Genomic DNA, 24,013 nt, shown 5'->3' with positions numbered 1-24,013 from the left:
AGTATGACTATAACTACATAATGCATGAGTTGTTTTTAAAGGAGCTGTAATTCAGTTTTTGTTACCAAGTGTTTTTCTGTTATGGAGATTGTTGACTACAAAATCCTTTTGCCATACTGATAATCCTCTAGTTTAAGTGATTCTCACCCCTGTGAATGTTTTGTTTCATGCTTATACTATTCAGTCTATTATAGAATATTTTCTTTACTCAGTCTTGGGCATCTTGTCAGTCATGAGTAAAATATTCATTTTATATATAAGTCATTGCCCTTTCATCATCTAAAGTTTTCCTCCTTCCTCTCTGAAACCCTTCATTCTTCAATGTTATTTATTGTTGGAATACTGAAAAACTTTTATCCTCCGCTAAAAGTGTTTTTCATTCCCTTAGCATTTTTTTTTAAAATGCTCTTTCCTGTCATTTGCCAAACATTGTATTCCCTTTTTATTCCATGTATGTTTTTTGTAGTTTTGTGAACCTCTTGCCTGATAAAACTGACACACTCCTCCCTCCTATTGAATATGGTGCAGTAGTTTGGTATGCATGTCCTGCATAGAACCAATAGCGCATGAGTCAGCAGTTCAGTAGCTTCTGTTAGTTAGATATATCAGACCTCTCCCAGAAGAGTGAAGACAGGGAGAACTTTGATAAGTAACTGGATGCATCATTTGAAATTTTCAAGCAGCCAAATTAATTTTATAAGAGAAAGAAACAGACATTGTAAAGTTTGTTACAATGTCGTGAAAACAGAAATACATTTTTTAAAGATAATTCGTTGAAATTCTTTAATTTTTAGTCTTGTACTAGTGTGTATTGGCTATTAATGCAAAGTCCTTCTTTTTGCACTGTAACTTGATATACAGCATTTCTGTTATCTAGCACTTAACGTGACTGTTTCTAATTAATAGTTCTGTAAGTTTCTATTCATTCAACATCAGATGTAATGAATATTTTTAGAAAGAATCTGCAGTTCATCATGATTTCCCAGGACATTGTGGTATAATCTTTAATTTTGCAAAAGAATAATGATATTTTAATAGAAGTTTAAGTCACTTTGCACGTTAATAAGCAGCCTTGTGCTATCTATTTTTAATTACGCATTTCTTAACCTACTCAATTTGTATGAATGGTTGCATAGTTCAATTTATAATAATGGTTAAATACTGTATCAGTATTGATTTAGCTTGATATCGTATAAGTGAAGCTTATGTTCTATTTATCATTGCTTAATTTAGTGCAGTTCAGTCTATGGTATTAAAATCTTGAAGTTGAAACAGTTCTTTGTTTAATGTTCAAGAATCTTTCTACATTTTATAGGCTGATTAACCTTTTTTGGATAGCTTAAGGTTTTTTATGGTATAACCTTTACAAAAGTTATTTCTGCAGTCCCTTATGGAATGTGTGAAGTAGTTTCTTCTAAGGAACTTCTTTAACTCTAGACTTGTTGTGTATTTATGAAAACATCCTCAAAACTTATTTCAGTCTTCATACAGTAGGTGTCAGTGAAAACAAAAATGAACAGAGAATAGAGTTAGTTATATTCAACAGTGAATTCAGATCAGCTGTTTGACTTGAGTTTTTTATACTGATTATTGTAATAAAACATGCTAAATGATTAAAATATTTTTTTTTTGTCTTTTAAAACTGTTCTTTTTTTTTTCTATAATAGACATTCCAGATCAAGTTATCCGCGTTTTTAAGGCTGACCAGCAGAGCTGCTACATCATTATAAGCAAAGACACAACAGCCAAGGACGTGGTGTCTCATGTGGTCAATGAGTTTGGTCTGACGGCAGCTCCTGATACCTATTCCCTCTGCGAGGTCTCCATCAGCCCTGAGGGCGTGATCAAACAGAGGAGGCTTCCTGATCAGCTGTCCAAACTAGCCGACAGGATCCAGCTAAACGGGCGGTAGGAATTTAAACATGTTTCCAATGGAGTGGTAGAAAAACATGAACAGAACACGTGCTCCGAAAGGCATGTTAAAAAGCCATTAAAATACTCAACACTCTTTTTTAAACATTTCTTCCACTTTCATTCTAGGCTGCAGTGAACGTTATCCCCGCTTGTGTCTGAACAGCAATGCATATATCGAGTCTATAAATTAAGGTCTCATAGAACAGCATGTAAACTGAATACTTTTGATGTAGATCTTTTGGAGCAAACTTTTCATTCAATGTATCTATTTTTGGTCTCTAGACTATGCAAATAAGAGCCACTCTCTGTTCTGTATCTTGCTTAACAGGAACTTCCTTGACAGTAACTGATATGCATAATAAGACACAGGCAAGCTGATCCAGCAGAATTTTTTTTTACTTAGACAAAAATTGCATTTTCTGTAATCCTCCCAATTCCTAGAACAGACCTGCTGTTCTGCAGACACCTCTCGAACCCCATCTCTTCTTTGAGCAAGCTTTTTTCATGTCATTAATCTTTTTGCACCATTTGTGGGTTTTTCCCCAGATACTACCTGAAAAATAACATGGAGACAGAGACTCTGTGCTCGGATGACGATGCACAGGAGCTGCTGAGGGAGAGCCAGATCAGCCTGCTCCAGCTGAGCACGGTGGAGGTGGCCACACAGCTCTCCATGCGGGACTTCGAACTCTTCCGCAACCTCGAGCCCACAGAGTACATTGACGATCTGTTCAAACTGGACTCTGCGGCCAGCAACACCCACCTCAAGCAGTTCGAAGATGTCATTAATCAAGAAACATTCTGGGTGGCCACTGAGATCCTGAAAGAGCCCAACCACTTCAAGAGGATGAAGACCATTAAGCACTTCATTAAAATTTCTCTGCACTGTCGGGAGTGTAAAAATTTTAACTCTATGTTTGCAATAATCAGGTATGTTTCCTTTTTTTTGTTGGCCTAGCACATTCATTTCTCTTGAAAGAGCATTGGGAATGAATGTTTCATCTTAATGGTATAATGTAGCATTAAGATTTACTCTTTTTTTTCAAATGAAATTCTGTGCCAATTTGAAGTGCTCTCTACAGAACCATTTGACCTTGGTATCTGCCAGAATTGATATATTCTGTGTGAACCATCATTTTGTTAACTTGCAAAGGAACAAGTAATAGGTTTATTCCATGCTGAAAAAAAAAAGAAAAAAGAAAACACCACATTTTGGCCGTGGAGCCTTCTGAAAACGTTTTGTTTTCTTTTTTCTTTTTTTTCAGCATGGAATAAACCTATTACTTGTTCCTTTGCAGCCTACGCATGCTGACGCAGCTACACACCTGAACTATTTTGTTAACTTGCTGTACAGTGCAATTGCCGGTAGTCTGCAATAGAATATTACTTTTGGCGAAAGCTGAAATAAAGAATTAAATAAAATGAATTTAATTCATTCATTTAATTTAATGAATTAGTCACTTTCATCAGTTGTCTGTTTACTTTCACAGCTTTTGTGGGCCTAATCACACCTTGAGTAAATTTCGGCATCTGCACTGCATAGGTTGATCTCCAAACAGAAAGTGCAGAGTTATCTTCACTGATTTATTTTCCCACTGTTACCCAAACAAGTAAATCAAGGTCTTTAAGTCTCATTAAGGAAAGAATTGTTTCCTGTAAAAGTAAAGGAGAAGCAAAAACCACAATGACGAGTATGTAACTGACAGTGAATTTGCTCTTTTGTTTCATGTTTGAAAATTTTATGACTGCCGACAAAAAATTAGTCTGCTTTGAAAAACAAAACGCAATTAATCTTTTATTTCTGCCATCCATACTGCTCAATGAGGAAAACCCCGAAAAAGATAAATAAAACATGTAATTACTCAATTAAAGGATTTTGTTAAAACGTTCTAAGTCTCTAAATTTATATTTTTAGTTAGTTGATCCTGCGGCACTGAGTGATTGAAAATGGGTGATGGACTCAAAGTCATGATTCCACCTTTTTCCTGTTACAGATGAGCTGCTGAGCATGTTATTGAATCAATGCTTGAAACCTTTCCAGCAAAAAACAACATAGCTTTTTTTAGATACTAGAGAAAGACGTGTCTTGATGTCAGGAATATATAATCAGTTCCTATTGATGAAACAAAGCATTAAAAATGTAACACTTTGGTATAGATTTTTTGTAGGCAAGAACACAACCCAATGTTTTTTGTTGTACATGTATTATGTAGAAGTTATATGTCAGCACTTTGTGAGGTAAATTATAAATCCTGACTTAATTCTTAAGTCTTTCAGAATTTTTGTTAGCTTTAGCAGAGCACCTAAGATTACAAATTGCAGTAGCTGTCTTAAGTTTTTGAAAACTCAAAATATACAAGCCTTTATGTTATAAAACTTCACATTTTTGCTGATTGATTTTGACTTAAAGTGCTTGTGTGTTTTGGGGGGTGGTTCTTAAAAATGAGTAGGTTCCGCATTTATTCAGATTTTCCTATTAATGTTCAGTCAGTGAGAAGTCATATTTGACAAGGGAATTCTCTTCTAAACTCAACAATTCAACAAAGGAGCATATCGGTTATATGTATGGAAAAAGTTTCATATTACTTTCTGACAGATTTGGGCTTGCTTAATTTCTTGTTCTTCTGCATTGAAAGGCTTAAACTCTGTCCTGTATCATTGTAGTGGCCTGAACTTGGCACCAGTAGCTCGTCTGAGGGGAACATGGGAAAAGCTTCCAAGCAAGTATGAAAAACTCTTCAGAGATCTCCAGGACATTTTTGACCCTTCAAGGAACATGGCTAAGTATCGCAATCTGCTAAGCAGCCAGAGTATGCAGCCTCCCATCATTCCTCTCTTTCCTGTTGTGAAGAAGGACTTGACATTTCTTCATGAAGGTAGGCTATTTTAAGAAGTTCTTAACTAATGATGATTGTTTTCTCTTAAATTATTTTTTTCTAGCTTGATTGCTTTCTTTTTTGCATTATGACTAATCTCGTTATTTCTTTGTAAGTTAGATACAGAAGTTTTAGGTGGGAATTCACAAGTTTATGTAACTTGAGAACCAAACGTCTGTCAAATGCTATCCAAGCAATTCCATTGTAGGACCTGTGTACAGTAATTACAGTCATACAATGGTAAAAGTGACATTTAAATTCAGCAAAATACTGTTAGAAGTGCTGCTAGAGCACTGTTGCTTTGATTAAATGGGTAGCTCATAGCAGAAGACAAATTAGAAAGCTGTCTTGCATGCAGTCACAAATAACAGTCCAGAATTTTAAATATATGTTAAATACCATGTTAATAAAAGTACCTAGCCTATAGAAAGGTCATAGTCCCTGATGAGCACCAACTATTTACAAACCCATTCGTAATGATTAAGAAGAAATAATAAATCAGTTGGAAGCTCATTATGATGATGGACCTATGTGTTAAAATGCTTTATCAGCTGCCTGTCCTTTTGAGAATCTCTGCATCGCAGAGCAGGTTCAATTTGCAGTGGAAGAGCAAGCTTCTATCCTGAAAAGAATCTCAGTAAAACGGAGAACTGAAAGCCTCAAATTCTGAGGAGGTCTGGTGGAATCTTTTTTTATAAAGAAAGATATATTTATTGTGTACATCAGACATATGAAGGTGGCAGACTGTGTTTCAGCCAATATTTATGTAGAACAAAACCGTTCAGTATTCTGTTTCTTCATCACCTTCCAGTGTTTTAACTCTTGTGCAGTTTCTAATTAAAATGGGTAATGTGTTGTTATTTTTACATGATGAAACTCTCCTTGTGGTTGCAGGTAATGATTCCAGTGTGGATGGTCTCGTGAACTTTGAGAAGCTGCGGATGGTTGCCAAAGAGATCCGCCACGTTGTGCGCATGACTTCTGCCAACATGGACCCAGCCCTCATGTTCAGGCAGAGGTGGGTACTTTTCAATGGTGAAAGTGGGGCATTTTACATGTGAATAATCCAGCTCGAACAGGCCAGGGCTGTGGCTGGAGCCTGAGAATCAATAATGATTGTGCTTGTGCTCCGTGTGTGAATTCCCTGATGAAGATATTATGCAGTTTATTGCTGACTAAAACCCCTGGCAGCCAGTGTCACTGTGTGAATCGATTTTTTGTGTAATCAATAACAAGGCTCGTTTAGAATAAAGATATTGTAACATTGGTAAAGTATCCAGATGGCTCACATTGTATAGTATTGCAATAGGAGTGCAACTGTCCGATGTCTTTTCCAGCCCCAGTGCTGCCTGGACGGTGTGAGAAGTCTTGAATAATTTCTTATTTGAGGAGGCTTTCATGCATTTTAGCAAACCTTTGGTAGTGTAGGTTTGATTATCATTAGTCTCCTATAAACTCAAGAGTGTGGTATTCATTTTAATGTTGAGCAACTTTTCATTGTGGTCACAACTGCTCATGTTACTTTGATACAGTTGATTAACTGAATCTTACAGAAGCTGCAGAAACTACTTCAGGGTTCCAGGCACTATTAAGTTTTTAGATTGAACATTTTCTAAGCAAGTTAAAAATACAGGAAAAACAAAAACGGGGTGTTTCATTAGCTATCATAATCCGAATTGAATAGGATGAATTATGGGACAAAATATTACACTTGCTCTTTAGAAGAGATCAGGTTTAGTATAAGCCAAAGAGATGTTGTGTAGGTTACAATAGGGGCTGTACTGATAGTAATGGCTGTGAGTTTTGGAGCGTTCGTGTGGCTTAGCTAGCTTAAATCTGTTAAGAATGGGCTAGGATCACAAGGAACAAATAGATTATTAGGAATGTACTGGGAGAGAGCGGTAAGGTTCTGAAGATTCATAAAAGTGATTTGAAATCTGGTGGGTAACCATTGTGGCCGAACATATTGTGGATTAATGTGTCCTTAACACTGATTTGTCAGGGGAGGCTGATGGGCTGAGGTAAAACTCGTGCATGAGCCCAGAAGAGAAAAGGCTTGACAATCACAGTATGTGAAAGGCGCTGATTATGGAGCTTATAGAGGTAGCATTTCAGAACAGATGTCTCGATTGATGGGCAGGGTAAAAGCCAATAAAAATCACAAATGGAAGTATAAATGATAAATATTTCTGAAGTTTTGGTTGGGAACACCAGGAAGACAGTAGTTGTACAGTAATGGCAAGAAAGGACTCTGTATTTCTATACATTTCCATTTTTCAGAACATGCAGAAATTCTGAAAACAATGCAGAACTGTCCAGCATCCTTAAGAAAGATGTGTTGTTGAATTATTTTGCCTAGAGGAAGCCTGTAGAGGCCACAAACTGAGTTCTGTTGAGGATGTTTTATCACCTTTGTTTCCCCAAATTATTGGCCGTGATGTGGACATTCTTCATTTTAGTGCTTGAACTGGTCAAGGCAATGATGGGTGCCTTTCTGAATAGGACAATAGGGTCATGTATATGATCACTCCAGAGGTTTGGCAAGGAAAAGGAGAAGATTTCTAATTTATTGTAAATTATTTCAAATGCTGTGTTGAAGGAGTTATGACCACTCTTCTGTTTGCATCAAATCCTTTTTAATCTTAGAAAAGGGGAGAGACAGGTGATTAGAATATTCCTATACAATTTCAACATCAACACTACCTGCTATATTTAGTACGTCGTAATCAAATGCAAGGTGTTTGAGTTTCAGAGGTATGGAAGAGGATTTCAGATCTTGTCATTGTCCTTTGCTTCAAGCATTTTTCCTCCTCCTGCTTTGCTCCTGTTGCTCTTGGGTCTTGACTGTTCTGTGTCCCGATTCTTCCCTTTTAAAACATGCTTCAATGTTCATGGCTCTTGCTTGCAGGAAGAAGAGGTGGAAAAGTTTAGGGTAAGTTCCTGTTACCAAGCCACCAATTCTAAGCACTTTAACACCTTGCATCCTGGTTGCCTTTACCAAGATAAGAACAGCATGCTTCATACTGTGTATTAACATTGATACTGAAGAGACTGGTTGCAAGACAAGAATTTGTCAGCCATTGAACATGTTGTTGGATGCTGAGAAGTAACCTATATCTAGGGGAATAATCATTCTGCATCATAAACATTGTAATGGAATGTGAATTACTTTGTGTTGTGTGTTATTTTTTGGTTACTTTTATCATTTGTTTTCTAACGTTTTTCATTCATCAAACATCATCACTTCTTGGCATGGTTCAGTGAATAAGAAACCTGCATGGCCTTCTTAACTTGCTATGCTAAAAGTCAATTTTGAATGACTTGTTAAAAAAAAAAGATTTAACAAGCATGGACTGCTTCTATTTCTAAAATAATTAGGAAAACTATGAATCGGTGTGTATTACTGTATTTAATCTGGTAGCAAGGGGGGCAGCTTATTGTATCTAGGAATGCAGAATACTGGATATACTCTTAAGAATTTTGCTTGAATATGAAGTAATTGCATCTAGCTTATAAAACATTGTGTAACAGAACTGATGTAAAAACACAATATTTTTTTCGATTGAAACGACAAAAAGTCATGCACTAGAGTTCTTGCACTGCGGTTTGTAAAGGTTCAAAGTTAGCCGAAGTAGAATATGACCCTGCATAAAGTTTTATACAGAATCTAGTCATACTGTGTGTGTGATCTAAATGTGGTTTTGTTTTACTGAAACTTCACTGCCCTCAGTAAACCCTTTTCTGCCTTATCCTTTTAATGCTAAGAACGAAAGACTTTGATTTTAACTGCAACGGGAAAGGCATGTATCGCTCTTGTGAAATAACCTGCAGTCTGCATGTCTGTTTTGAGCAGCTCGTGCTGATTTTATGCAGTTCATTCATATCCGTTTCCCTGCCGCAGGTCTCTCAGCCAGGGCAGCACTAACTCGAACATGCTGGACGTCCAAGTGGGGGCGCACAAGAAGCGTGTGCGCCGCAGCTCTCTCCTCAATGCCAAGAAGCTGTACGAGGACGCCCAGATGGCACGGAAAGTGAAGCAGTATCTTTCCAATCTGCAAGTGGAAACGGACGAGGAGAAATTCCAGATTATGTCGCTGCAGTGTGAACCCGCTTACAGCACCTGTAAGTTTGTTTTTTTTCCCCAAGGGGAATTGTACAATTCTTCTCAGTCCAGAGTTGTACAGTAGTTTACTTTCTGCATTCATCACGTTTTACGTTTTGACCTGGGTATGCCATTTTTAGATTTAATTTGATCTATGTGTATTTCTTAAGGAATAACCCAGTTAATGTATTCTTTTTATTATAATTATACAGGAGCTCTGTAAGTATACAGGAAACTTCCATCTGTAAGATGCGGAAGAATTCAGCCAGTAGGAGATGAAATAGAACTGAAAAGAAAAACGGCTAAAACTGATTTTAGTTCTGCAACCTAAATATTCTGGCCTCATGTATTGACCATTTTCAGCCTTATGCTGATAGAATGGCAATATGTTTTAATTGCTAAAATAGATTCACAAAAATTTGATCCTTTCCTTCTGCTAGGTTTGGTTCTACATTAAGACCATGTTCTAGATGTTTTTAAACATTGGACATCAAATAGATGACGAAATTTGAAGCTATTTGAATTATTTTAAGTACTAGCTGGTCATGGAAAACACTTTTTCAGAAGTTACTGGGCTCACACTGCCATCTGGTGGATTGTGCTGGACAACCCTGCTCAGTGTCCAAGGCAGCTCTTAAGACAGGGGCTAATGTAATGGTTTTGAACAATACCAGTAAAAATAATTACTTCAGATTATAACATTTTAGACATTTTGATATGGATAAAACAGATTATCTTTCTGCTTTTACATTTTATCTCAGATTCCGTTTGCTTGCCAGAACTTTAATTCTTAATATGTTTGTTCCTCCCTTGTCTTTGACTTTCCCAACCACTTATCTCAGCTAGACACGCCTCCACTCTTACTGTAAAATGTCTTAAAGTGTTGTTATTTTGTGATTGTCTTTGGTGGGAACATAATAATCTTGCAACGACAAATGCAAGATTAATTATTTCCTGTTTCAATATGACAGTGTCCAAGAACTTAAGTGAACGGAGGTCAGCCAAATCTGACATGTCCCCGGTATCCTCAAGATCATCACTTCCATCTGGAAAATCCCACCAGCAACACAGAATGAGCCAGGTCCTTCAGGTGCCCACTGTCAATCTCTACCCACTGCGGAAGAAAGGGGCATCCAAGGACATTGTCTCATTCAGTGAGTTTAATGCCTGTCTTTCATGTTTTTCCATAAAATTGCTTTAAATGCATCGTATGGTTTAGTCTTTCTGAGATCTGCTGAATCCTCCCTCTTCAGAAGTCTTCTTTTATTTCTGTCTTAATTTTCTGCAGTTCTGATGCAAAGCAGCTGGGTTTAAAAATCTTATCTGTGTTCATAATGTATGTTGAGTGTCTGAAGCTTGCATTTGTCTTTTTGATAATCCCTTTGGGGTGTTATTGTAGCATAAAACAAGTGTAATTTGTCAGTTTGTTCAGCTCTTCAAGAAAGAAGTGCCAGAAGTACTTCACAGTGCCAGAAGCAGTCACTTGTAAGATTGACCCAGTTGTCCCCTCTTGCAGGTACTAGTTCTCCACAGGTGGTAAAGAAACCTGTCAGCTCATCTGAGGAGGTGAACTGTAAGAGAACTGCAGAAGACGCTGGGTCGACTGCCTCTTCCCTTCACTCCAGCCCCCCTGTCTCTCCACAGGGATCGCCCCGCAAAGGTGCGCCTTGGCTTCTTCACTGTGTCTCTGCTTTTTAAAAAAGAAAGATTTAAATGCTGTTTTGATCAAAGTAACCTGAGCAGAAAGAGTCCTGTGTTCTGAGTTCTTCATCTGCAAAAGCAGACTGACAGATTTGTGAAGCGTACTCTTATAAGGAACTGTGCTTTTACAGGTAGTAATTATTTTGGCTTAGACTACTTTAGAATTAACTGGTGAACTTTTTGATAAAAAATAAAAGGTTTAAAACAGCTAGGTATCGATGCAACAGATGTATGATAAATGCTGATGCTTCATGTTCTCGAAAAGAAAATCTGAAAAACCCATCGCTTTAGAGTTCACGGGTAAAGTCTTAGGGTTTTGAAGGAGTTAATGAAAACCGTAAATGCGGCATTTTGTCTCATCTTCATTTTTTCCTTGTGCAGTTGGCAGTGTCCCAAAGTCTCAGAACTCGAGCCAGATGAACCTGTCGGGCTCCTCGTCCTCACTGACCAGTGAGGCTAGCACCAGGAACAGTGCACACCGCAGCTCTATAGGTGGGGCTTTCTTGCAGAAGAGAATCCGTCAGATGACAGCAGTGAGGGCAGCGGCAGGAAACAGTAGCAGTGACAGCATGCAGACAGTGCCAGGGCCTTCCTCTGAGCCAGTGCCAGAGATAACCCCAAGGAAAAGGATGAGGTCACCGTTTAGAATGTGCAGGGAGAGAAGCCAGTCTAGGGAGAGAGCTGCAGCAGCTGCTGCCAGTGAGGGCAAGGCAGCTCACTGTGTTGAAGAGCAGGCAGAGAGAGACAGAAATGACTCGGAGGATCCTAGCAAGCGAAGTCAGGGGTTGAGCAACTTCGCTGTGCAAGTGAACAGATTTTCAGCGTGGTTCTACCCAAGAGCCAGGCATATGAGAAGAAAGACCATCTGAATAAAATAAGTTCAAGGACAGAAACACAGATTGAATAGACTCTGGACTTCAGTGTTCAAAAACATTTTACATCAGTTCCAATTATTTGCAATTATAATGCTCATTGGAATGTTTTTGAGATTAAATACAAGCCAAGTGTTCTCTTGATGACCAGGATATCTATAGAATATATAGAAAAATCATTTTTTTATCTTTACAGATTCTGATTGTATTTTGTCCATTATTGTTAATCAGTTTTTATGTTCGTGTTTTTACATGAAATATTTTTACTACTGCAAATCACATCAGTGGTATGCAAAAAGACAGATAAACTGATGTTATTTATAGTTTAAGTGATATCATGAGGGACAGAATATTTGTTTAGAATACAGAACAGTAAAAAGTAAGGATGCACTCTGGAACTGGAATATCTCCTCAATATTGTATATACAGTTGTACAGTTTAAAATAGTGAAAGGAAATGTGCTTAATAAAATAATAGATGCAGAAAATGCCATTTAGTGCTAGAATCATTAGTGCCTTAGAAAAAAACACCTCCTATGACACTGCCTGTCAAAGTGTATTGAATTAACTGTGCATTTTCTGGTGATTTGATCTGCACAAGGCTGTGTTTATTTTTAAGACTGAGAGGTTTATAATAAAAAAAACCTCAGAACTGTTTTATTAAAAAAAGTTTGATATAAGAAACTGTGGAAACAAGCCTGTAGATGATGCACAGTAGACCCAAAGGAAGCAAGTAAAGACCTGGGTGCTTTATAAATTAAAATCCTTCAGACTCATGTATTTTTAAAATATCTGCATGCTGTTGATAACCTTTCACTTTTCAAAATTGCATATAGAGTGAAACATAACCCGGGCTTTGCTCTTTGCCAAGTTACATGACTTTTGTCCGTTTAGAAACGGCACATAACTAGTTTGATATTACTACTTTAGATTTCAAGAGCCCCTTTCCACCAACAGAAAGAAAATGAAGAATGTTGTAGAGACCAAACGTTTATTTATATAGATTGCTTCAAATGTGATTTAAAATTAACATCCATATTGCACCATACTGTATTGGCCCGTACACATTACTGAATCACATGATATTCAGATGGTTGTGGGGGTAAAAATGTTCTCCTCAGAACGATGCTGCAAAATTAAAGTGATCTTAACTGATGTGCATAGCTATGTTATGATTTTGGTGGACGTAATACTAAATGTCACATAAAATGTCTCATCTTCATTCATTGTTGATCAATGATTTAAAATCCAAGTTTCTAAAGTTCTCGGGGAGCCATAGAGTCTTGAGTTTTTTCCGGAGCTATGGGAATAGCCTTTGTTTTACTATGTTTTAGCGATCAGGCTTGAGGGTATATTATTTTTTGCTAATTGAAATTTATAATATTGTTAAAATTCTCCAAAGGACAGAAACAGTTCCTTTGCAAAATATGCTGCAAACTCTGAAAGAAACCTGACGAGTTTGCCCCCCCCCCCCTTCCAGGTATTGCTGTGACTGCTCCGACAAGGTCTGATAACTTCTCGGACTCGAGTCACAGCGAGATCTCCTCTCGCTCGAGCCTCGTCAGCAACTGCTCGGTGGACTCCGTACCAGCCTCCGCGTCGGAGGAGCGCTGCTACTCGCAGGCCTGCAGCCTCGCCGAGAGAGCGGGGGCCGCAGACAGGAAAAACGGTGTGCACGCCGCAGCCGACTGTATCCAGCCCTGTACCAGGTAACATCCTGCAGCCACTGGCAGCTGACCTTCACCCCCCTTCGCTGTGTTTCATGACCTGGTGTACCAAACCAAGGCAGGTCACTGTACTAAGTGTTGTGCTGACAGTTTTGGAATATGAGCACCGAAGACATGAAGTTAAACCTTAAGTCACATACCATTGTACCATTTACTTTTATTTCCTATTACATCTTCATTCTTGCAGTCCATAAAATCATTTGAATAAAATTCATGCTGATTGTGGTATTGTTAACCAGTTAACGAAACTCTGTAAAGTCCACGGTCAATCCTAGAAGCTCCTCAGTTTAGAACTTTTCAGGTTTCTGTAACACTAAGCAGACTCAAGAGTACTGTATGTCACGCCATCTTGGATAGTGCACTAGGGATACCCTCGGTAATGCTGATATTTCTGCGACTTGTTAGACTGGACCAGTCTGGATGAAGTACATTGCTCAGTGGCAGATAGCGGTGTGTGCACGGCAGGAAACCCACTAATCTGCACTTCTCGCCACAATTTGTATCATAATCAGAATTGATCAAATCATTTTATTCCCTGGCAAACACAGCAAATTATTATGTATGGCCTTCCCTTTCTAGTAATCATTTTAAAAAACCCTTTGATTATTCAGCTTTGGATGAGTGGCTCAGTAGTAGCTGCAAAGGACTGCTTGACATTGCACATTGGGTTCTGTTGCTGTGCAAGAAGTTATTGTTTCTTTTTTCTTCTTTAGCTATTCAATGCCACGGCCTCCTGTTACGAGGGCGTCAACGTTCACATCTTCAACGAGCAATGAGGAGCTCACACACGATCACATATTCCTTGACACAGCGGACAGCGGCCGAGGGAGCTGGACTTCCTGCTCCAGCAACTCCCATGACAATTTCCAGAGCATCCCGGGCCAGAGGACCTGGGAGCTCAGCTCCTTCCGCCACACACAGCTGGAAGGGCCCATAGTGGAAGTGGAGCCAACAGGGTCATGGGTGGACGATGCCAGTAAAAGACATTCCAAGGACAGCTTAGAGCTCAACCAGTCCAGGCAAAGCTGGGCTTCTTCAAGTTCCCTATCTGACACTTATGAAGGGAACTATGGGACTATTAAGCGCAGGGTTCCAGAAAATTCTGTGGTGACACAGGGCGCTGCTTTGGACAGCCCCCAAAGGACAGATGCATCTTACAAAACTGTCACCTCAAGCACAGAAAAGGGACTTATAGGTAAGGACATACTGTACCTCCTCTCTTTTTCTACCTGCATGCACTTGAAGAGTTCCATGTCTTTTGTTAAATTTTGAAACGAATGAAATGACATCAGCAGATTTCGGGGCTTCGAAATGGCACGTAACCACTTCATTTTCCTCTGTCCGTCTCCTAGCTTAAATTAACCAAGCACTAAACACAAGTCTTGTCTTCTTTATTTGTGGGGCTTGAGTTGCAATTGGAGATAATGAAAAGAGAGTGCTTTATGTATTGTTACGCACCTGCTGCTGCTATTGCTTTAAACAGTATTGCTTTGCGAAGGATGTAGTATTTGTTTCCAGAACCCTTAGGTTTTTCTCTCACTGCAAAGATTTTGAAGGTACTGAGCATGATAATTCAAAACTGATTTAACTGGTTTGTTTCATTTGAATATGTAAAATATGAAAGGGTGTATATGTAGAAAAGCTTTAAGCTTAACATACTACTATTAGTGCTACTTTCTACTGTGATACATTTGTGCTACTTTATACCTCATCTGCCTACCTTATCTGTGTTTGCATTTCAAAGCTCCTTCTTAACATCATTCTGAAAAAATGGCGGGGGTGTTCATAAGTATAGAGATGGGGGAAAGTTAAGGATAAAATCTGCTGCTGCCATTCATCTTGCATTCTGTTTATACCCTTTTTTTTTGTACCGTGTTTATAACTTTAACATCTCATTGTTTTTAATTTATTTTTTCATTTTCTGTTTTTCCTCATTAACATTGCCACTGCTTGTCTCCTGTGCCAGTGTACTGTGTTACGTCAACTCAGAAGGACGATAGGTATAGAGGGCCCCCCCCAACTCCGCCGGGATACCAGGGAATCTCCTTAGTGGATGTAAAGGAAGGACCGTCCCGCCACCCACACTTAAAACCTCCAGACTATAGCGTGGCAGTGCAGAGGTCAAAGCTGGTGAAGCCCCCATGTGCCATTGTTTGCCAACCTGAAGCTGTTGCACATTCGAAGAGACTAGTTCAGTCCCAGATGCAGTTCCGGCAAGACTCTGACCCTAGCCTAGGAAGTGTTAATCGGCAGAGCCAACATGATAGTGAGGAAGATGGTACGTGATGTGAAACCGTAAAAAAAGATTATTATGCTAACTAACTTGTTATGACTTTTATTGAAATGTAAGCTTTTTAGAGTGTCAGCTGCCTGTACAATGTTTACTCCTCTTATTCCATCTTTCTTGTGTTAATAATGCATGAGAAAACAACATAATTGTATAGATTAAACACCTAAATTGTAACCAATGGGTGTTCTGTACCTGGAGAGGTACCAAAATGTTAGTCCGAAATGGACAGTTTTATCTGATTGCCTTTTTTCAAAACCAGTTGTACCTTTCTTTTTAAAAATTGCTCTGGGCTGCAGTTATTGGTTTTCCCTTTTTAAATAGTCTTTTGAAATGGAGAAGGGAGTGCCATTTAGTGTAATCCAACTCCTGGTACTTGGGGAAAAAAGAATGATGTAAAATACTTTATATGGTTTTGTGTAATTGGAACGTTAAATTATTAAGCTTTTCAATTAAGTAAACTAAGTGCCTTTCTTATTATCTGTAAATTATAATAATCTATTGTGACTGGTGTTGTAAAATCAAAGCAACAAAAATGATTGTTAGAAATATTGATGACTTATTTTGCTGATGGGAACAGGCTGTACAGAAATAAAATGTTCTCCTTTCTTTTGCAGGAGAACAAGTGTCGGCTGTCTAGTTCTCTGAGGAAGACTTTAAAGGAGTCTCGAAGGATCAGTGGACACGGTCACACTGGAAGATTAAACTTATAAGTGTTTTATTACATAAGCTATACCAGCTTGCTGCTGTCTTTTAATGGAGCACATTTTTCTAATCTTGCTAGAGGCCCTACACCATCACAAACTGCCCTGTATTGGGACTTGTACAATAAAATTGCAAATATAGACATATATTTTTAGAAAATCTTATGTGGAGTACTTTTCTTTTCCATCCTTTTAGCCAAAATCAGGAGTATATCTTCAGTGACAGTGCCCGTTCTAATGACCTTGGATATTTTGAACAAAAAGCAAAGCACTGCACAATCTTCAATTTCCTCCATGTAATGGGATGGACGTTATTTAACGACCTCACCTATGGTTCTGTGATGGAAAAAAGTATTAAAGTGCTATAGCACAATTTTTGTGTCTTTGACCAAAATCAATTTAACTTTTCTTTTTAGATTTTTCTGTGAAATATCAGACTGGTCAGTGTGCTTATTAATAGGTGTTGTAATCTTATGCTTAAAGTAGCATGCTAGTACTTTCTAAATATGTTCCAGCGTGATCAGCATAATTTGTACCTAGGAAGGGGACAAAGTAGTCTTTTTAAAAGAAGCAGGATTATGGTAGGTCTTGTAAAATGATTGAATCCACTGACTTGTCACAGTATATTTTCTTATTTTCTTGCTTTCTGTTGAGGTTCTTTTGAGTGTAAAATTGAAAACATTTGGCTTTGTTCTAAAAATGTTTTAGTCTACTCCAGCTTATTGAAATACTTCCTAGTGCAATGCTGCCATCTACCTGCTTTATGCCAAAAAATCAAAATATGAATTTAGAAACTGAGGCCAAACATAATTGTAATAACATCTTCTGTTACTGTATCACACTAGAATCAATTTATATAAACACTATACGCTTACAGGTTGACGTTTAAGACAAACATGCAACCTGTAGTTATGACATTGCTTACATGAGTTATGCAGCTACAGCATTTCTTAGTATTTACTCTGTCTTGTTGGGGTGTGTTAAAATGGTAAATAATACTCCAAGTTGTTAGTTATCTAATATTAGTCGAACTCTTAGTAAAAATATATCGAGCCATTTTCATGTGGAAGCTACAGTATATCATAAACTGTGTAAACGTTCCTACCATAAAGCATCAATTAAAAGGCCTTCCTTTATCCCTTTTCTGGTAAAATAAAACAAGAAAAAGTACATATTGCAGTTCATGGATTCTCAGCTCCAAGTCTTGTTGGCTTACCTCTGTTAAAGTTCAGAGTTCTTTGTTCTTTGGAAAACTTGCGATCATTTTGCAACCTGGAAACATACTAAATTAGGGGGCTTGCAAATTACTCTGTAAATCAAGTAATGTAATCAAATCAAATACTAACCCTAGGCCTGGAGTTGTAAACTGCAGATTTCATGTTCCATGTGGGGATATAACTGGAATATCTCTGGGCTATTTTACATTTGCTGTTAGTGCCCAAGATTTTTTTTCCTCGTTATGCGACACGAAGACTTGAAGATATTAATGGTAATATATACATCTATTTTTTGTTTTAATATAAATTAATGTTACTGACTGTATAGATGAGAAAAAAGCTATAGAGACTGTATTTTAATATTTTGTTATATTGATATATCGAAATCTGAGATTATGACTGCTCCAAATCGTTTTGAGGCAGGAATCTTAAAGAGGAAGATTTTTGTGTAATATAAGCTGTTTTTAGTGTGACGTAAAGACTGATTTTGAGCTTCATAAACATTGTACAGAGATTTTTGTGTCTTATGACATAGTGTCCTCCCTGCCTCCGCAGCTTATACGCTTGCTGCATTGCTTTACATTGGGAGTACCTTCTGAATCACCTCATCTTTACTCCTTGCTGCTGTCCTGCTCTTGTTGTTGTATAGGATGTACAGTAATCGGACGCAACTGGCTCTTAGAGATGAGAAAAGAGAGCAGTGTTAACGGCAGGGTTCTTGGTGGTGAAACGAAAGCACTGTGGACAACAGCTGCTGGTTCTAATCCTGGAAGTTCAGCCAGACATCTCTCACCTTCTGTGCATAGCAGAAAAGGCTCCTCCTTCCTATTGGTTGTTTCAACTTATGTCAACTGACTGAACTTGCAGAATAAATTAGCTTTACTCGTAAATATGTGGATTTTCGGCACTGAAAACACTGGCTTAGTCCCCAGCTGAGCCAGTGGCCTCTGAAATCTTTGCACATTCCCCAACAACCTTAATGAAATTTAGTATTAACATTTGCCACAAAGTTTGAAGAGAGATCTTAAATATATATTCTTGATCTTTATATTTTCCTAATTTAAATTACTTGTAGAGCAGTGTAAATAAAAAAAAATATCATTGGTAATTTCAGACTTTTATTCTGTGCGTTTTCAACTCGCAGTTTGGCTTACTTTTGCATGGCCTAGCTGTGGTTCTTATTCAGGTTAGCTGATCATATTGATCGGTTGTGTCAATAGCAGATGGTGTCCCTTTTTTTCCAGCAAAGTTAAAGAGAAAATGGAACTTCTAGCTTGACAAATCCTTTACAAATCCTTAATCTTTAAATACAGTTGTACTTTTTTGTTGGGTGAAATAGAACCCAAATTTACTCTGGACAAATTATACCGAAAACATGAAAAGAGGGTCCTCTGTGATGAAACGTATAAACATTAGCATTACTAGTCTTTTATATTTCAGTTGAAAGGATAAATAATTGAAGCTAAGGCAAAATATTAATCACATTTAGTGAGATAATTTGTATTCCGCTAATTAGTGAGAGCTGAGGTGAAATAAACTCAGTAGTGTAAGCTATCAGTAGTGTGGCAATGAGAGTCTGGATGGTGATGTTTCATGTCAGTATACATCAGATTCACCTTGTTTTATATATGGGTTTATGGAGAAATCTAAGACTCCCGACCAAAACCCCATTTCTTTGTCAAGGCTGATTTGACAGCAAATTTTTTGTTGTTGTTGTGGTTCTTGTAGGAGCAACCGTTCAACACATCTTGTAGTCATTCTAAATGCATTCTAAATAGGGCTGACACTTTTTGCATGTTTTTTGCTACAGTACTTGTATTGGGGTTGCACGAAAGTATCATAAACTACTGTGTTTTGAAGTTAAAATGTTCATCACCATACACATGAGATTTTCTTGGCCGGTGCCCTGTTTTTTTTAAGGAGCCTGCCACTTTTTAAATAGGGAACAACATCAAAAAGTGTCACTCGTATGACTATTCTGTAGCATTCTCTGTTATGAGCTACATAGTTGTGCAAAGTCACGAGCAGTTCAACCAAGGTGTATTTTCTCTTTAACGTTGCTTTCTGCTATATTGGGAGATTTATTTTGGCATTTTCTTTTTGCTGACTTGTGTGTCACTGTTTGCCAATCGCTTCTCTCTATTCTAATATATCTGGAATGCACTAAATGAGCTTTGGAATAAATGTTTTTTAGACCTCTGGCAGAACTGCACAATTGTAGTCATACAGGTAGCAAATGTACTGCACACGTCTGTGACACAAGTATTATCCAATAAGTTGCTTTTTGTCTCCCATTTTTCATAGCTGTTGTAACTTATGTCTTTTAGAAAGACAATTTGCCTGTATGCTTTTTGTATTTTTACCAGTGAGTGTAAATATTTGTTATATTTTGTTTAAGAGAATGTTTAAAAAGTACAGTTTATTCCTCCAAATCTACTGATATAAATTTGGACATCAATAAACTGTGTACATTAAAAATGAAATGTCTTATTCATTAATCAATCTTACATTGCATTCATTCTCTGTTTATGGAGTGAAGAATAGTAGGGAAACCACAAAGGACTGGTCATAATAAAAAATATGACATACATTTTGTTTTAAGCACTTTATGCATGCAGTGCTCTCCAGAATTATTGGCACCCTTGGTAAAGATGAGCAAAAAAGACTATGAAAAAATGTCTGGTGTTTATTAGCTTGATCTTACACTGAAAATCTGAGAGAAATCTAACCCTTCAGTGAGGTCAAATTATTCAAAGAAATACAAAATCCTTATAAAAAATAAACATTTTCCTCAAAAACACGTGTCACAATTATTGGCACCCCTGTATTTAGTACTTTGTGCACCTTCCCTTTGCCAGGATAACAGCACTGAGTCTTCTCTAATGCTGGATGAGGTGGGAGAACACATATAAAGGGATCTGAGACCATTCCTCCATACAGAATCTCTCCAGATCCTTCAGAGTCCCAGAGGTTTTTAATGGGGTTTAGGTCAGGAGACTGGGATGGCCACTGCAAAAGCTTGATTCTGTGGTCAGTGAACCATTTTTGTGTGGTTTTGGAGGGTCATTGTCCTGCTGAAAGATCTAACCACGACCCAGTCTTAGCCTACTGGCAGATGCAGCCAGATTTTGATCTAAAATCTCCTGGTATTTGATGGACTCCATGATGCCACATATCCTAACAAGATTCCCAGGGCCTTTGGAAGAAAAACAGCCCCACAACATCATAGATCCACCACCATACTTCACAGTAGGGATTAGTTTCTTTTCTGCATGACCTTGACTCATTTTACCCCAAACCTACCTCTGGTGTTTGTTGCCAAAAAGCTCTATTTTTGTCTCATCTGACCATACAGTAGAACCCAGTTCCAATCAAAGTTCCAGTTTAGTGAACTCCAGACACTTACGTTTGTGGTTTGACGACAGCAGAGAATTTCGTCTGGCAAGCCTTCCAAATAGTTTGTTGGCATGGAGGTGGCGTCTAATTGTAGTTTTGGAGACACGGTGACCCCAGGATGCAACCAACTCCTGCAATTGTCCAACTGTGATCTTTGCAGAAAGTTTGGCCTCTTGAACCATCCTTCTGATTGCACGTGGAGGCAAAATGCACCTGTGTCCTCTTTCAGGCAGGTTCATCATAGCTCAAGTTGTTTGAAACTTCTTAATTATTGCCCTAATAGTGGATATGGATATTTTCAGGTGTGAAGCTATTTTTTATAGCCAATGCCTGATTTATGAAGGTCAACAACCTTCTGTCGCATTTGTTTATTCTCTGATCTTCCCCAAGTTGATGGATGATTAAGGATGTTTGTCCTGTGTCTCACCTCATGCTTATACCCTGGTGAAAGAGGAAGTCATGGATGACCACTTAAGTCTTCCTAAAGACTCAGGTGTGCTTAAAAAGGTAAAATATGAATGGGAATATATGTCAATTAGATTTTGTTCATAGGAATTTCTAGGGGTGCTAATAATTGTGATGTGTTTCTGAGGATGTTTTTTTTGTGAATAATTTTACCTCACTGAAAGGTTAGATTTCTCTCATATTTTCAGTGTAAGATCTAGCTGATAAACACCAAAGACATTTTTTCATAGCCTTTTTTGCTCATCATTACCAAGAGTGACAATAATTTGGGAGGGCACTGTACATAGGTAATATGTTTAATATTAGGGAATCTTGAAGTTTTAAGGTGAAGAGATGTGCTGCAAAATATTTTGTGCACTACATTTTATTAACTTTCAGATTTGGATTTCACCATTGTTTTATCCTAATCACTTTGCTTGACATCTTTCCAATTAATATTGGTTTATTAAGTTGTGCAGTAATTTGATAGTTTGAATGTATTGAAACCATTGGAAATGGGACAGAAATTCAGAAAATTCTGAATTCAGAAATACAGGCTGCTAGGGATCAATAAATCAGAACAAACAATGACAGATTCAAATAATACAATCAACATTTTATGTTCTATATATTTAATACAAAATTAAAATATGTGAAATAAACCAATGGAAGAGTAAATGTATACTCAGACTTTTACAGTTTATTAATCTGTCGTCCAAATGGCTGATCAATCACAAAAGATATTCATTCTGCAGGGTTAAAATTAACTATAGCACTTGTGTTTGTGGAATCAACTGTGTACTGCCAATACACGGTCTCATTCAAGCACATCATATTTAATAATGATCAATTTATGAAAATATGTACTTTTTTAAATAAACCTGAATTGTCCACAGTTATAATATGAACATTGAATATATAGTCTTTAGAATTAGATGCCTGGCCCGGTGTAGTTCCCGACGCATGGAGAGGAATGCTGCATCCTGTCGCAGTCTGACCATCATCCAGAGATTGCCCTGTTAGCACAGAAAGAGGAAGAGAAAGTCCACTTGGTTGTATTTAGTAGCTTCCAGGCTGAATATTTGTTGATATTCCATTGTAACCCAGGCACTGTGACCTTGCATTTTACCATTTGAAAATCTACACTTTTGAAATGGCTTGCAAGGTCTAAACTGTTAGTTCAAGGATATTAACATATTGCTGAGAAGTAAGATTATCCTCAATCTTTATTAAAGGTGCTCTTGTAAGGACATCCTCCCCACATTGCCCTTCCGGTTAGCCGAAATGAAATGAACTAATGTTTGACGTCTGCATGGTTTCATTTTCCATCAGGTCGGTCAATGGTAAAACAGCGTTGATCAATTAATAATGCATCGGATGGACTCAGTGCAGAAATGTGTGTTCCTTTTTGTGCTCTTCTTTCTTGATTTTCACCTGCTTTGACATTAAACAGGGCACATCTCATCCCTGTGTCCAATCAACTCTCTCACTAATTAGTGATTCATGTACTGATTTAAGATGATTTAGTACTTAGGCAATAGTCACAGTCCACCACTTTCTCTGCCACCACCTCAGCTGTCCCTGATCTACAGTAGATGACAATCTGGTGTCTCAATATTTAAAATGTTCCTCTTGTATAAGCTCTGAACCTGCAGATCATTTATATCCAGATATGGTATTCTGTTGATACCTGGGTTACATCTTACTAGAAATTCTGCTGCTGCAACCTCTGTTGTCTGAAAATGATTGCACAGATGGATCAAATAGCTTTCTAGGACACGGTCTGTCTCACACAGCCTGTTACCTGATTATTTTGGTCTAGTCTGTTGGATGTTGAAGTCCAACATCCTTCTCTGACAGACAAGTTACCTTTGATCATGCCAGTAGCAACCAGACAGCACTTTGTCATTGTTTTCATACATTGATTAACACAAATACTTTCTGAATGTCTGAATAGATTTGTAACTCTTTTATGCATTTTTTAATTAAATACCAAACAATGAGCACTTGCCAGTTTTGGCATTTACAGTATATAATGTTACATAACAAGCTCAGTATTTTATTTTCAGGAACTTCAGTACCCAATAAACAAACCTATCACACACTATATGGAATGAAATGTGTATGTGCACAGTGAGATCTAAACTTTGCATTTTTATTTCACATCAGTATATTGTAGGAAAGAGACATTTCCTATCTTAAAAACTCTGCATTGATTACCAGTGGAAGAGCTCTATTAAAATATTTATATTTCTCTTATGAAATTATGAAGGTGAATTAAAATATAACTTTATCAAATTAACATTTAAAAAAAAAGTAAATGATCACTACTATCAGTCTTTGGAAATGGAGAGTCTTCTGAATAACAAACTGTTATTTATCAACTGACCAGGAGAGTGCAGTGTTCACTCTGTTATGTAAAAAAAAACCTTGAAATACTTGAAATACTGCGACGAATCCACATATCGATTTGCTATTTTCCATTTATATAACATATTGCAAGCTGGAACTGTTTACATGAATAGAGGTGCCCTGTCATATATATCAGAACTGCAACAGATGCACAAAGTTAACAGGAAAATGACAAGCTTTAGTAGCAGGTGTAGTGACATTTTATTGAACAGATCTGACACAGGTAGATTCATTATGCTGCTTAATATTTGTCAGGGTTAATCGACAGGGGTCTGCTGTGAAAGCCACCACTAGAAGCAGCATAACTTTTAAATGAGCAATATTGCACGTTTTGCAGCAGGTAGCAGATGTAGTTTTGTGGG

The 24,013-nt window shown here is 37.6% G+C and overlaps 1 protein-coding gene across 4 annotated transcripts in view; it reads left to right on the top strand.

The window, feature by feature from the left end:
• The window catches only part of rapgef6 (Rap guanine nucleotide exchange factor (GEF) 6), a 101,155-nt gene extending 81,272 nt beyond the window's left edge, over positions 1-19,883 (top strand). For 2 of the 4 annotated variants that reach the window (XM_088932627.1, XM_088932629.1), the window contains 13 exons: positions 1,668-1,908; positions 2,461-2,844; positions 4,579-4,790; positions 5,685-5,808; positions 7,699-7,722; positions 8,692-8,912; positions 9,864-10,046; positions 10,409-10,552; positions 10,975-11,085; positions 12,945-13,173; positions 13,905-14,386; positions 15,158-15,469; positions 16,096-19,883. In XM_088932627.1, the coding sequence (XP_088788753.1) occupies positions 1,668-1,908; positions 2,461-2,844; positions 4,579-4,790; positions 5,685-5,808; positions 7,699-7,722; positions 8,692-8,912; positions 9,864-10,046; positions 10,409-10,552; positions 10,975-11,085; positions 12,945-13,173; positions 13,905-14,386; positions 15,158-15,469; positions 16,096-16,118 (2,690 nt within the window). In that variant the 3' untranslated portion in view covers positions 16,119-19,883. The remainder of the gene's footprint in view (positions 1-1,667; positions 1,909-2,460; positions 2,845-4,578; positions 4,791-5,684; positions 5,809-7,698; positions 7,723-8,691; positions 8,913-9,863; positions 10,047-10,408; positions 10,553-10,974; positions 11,086-12,944; positions 13,174-13,904; positions 14,387-15,157; positions 15,470-16,095) is intronic. The other 2 variants (XM_088932628.1, XM_088932631.1) reach the window with 2 other exon arrangements.
• The last annotated feature ends 4,130 nt before the right edge of the window (positions 19,884-24,013 follow it).

This window comes from Atractosteus spatula, chromosome 14 (genome assembly GCF_055471065.1).
Source record: "Atractosteus spatula isolate fAtrSpa1 chromosome 14, fAtrSpa1.hap1, whole genome shotgun sequence".
Taxonomy (NCBI): domain Eukaryota; kingdom Metazoa; phylum Chordata; class Actinopteri; order Semionotiformes; family Lepisosteidae; genus Atractosteus; species Atractosteus spatula.
Note: the sequence above shows the minus strand (reverse complement) of the source record. Positions and strands in the feature narration are given on the sequence as shown.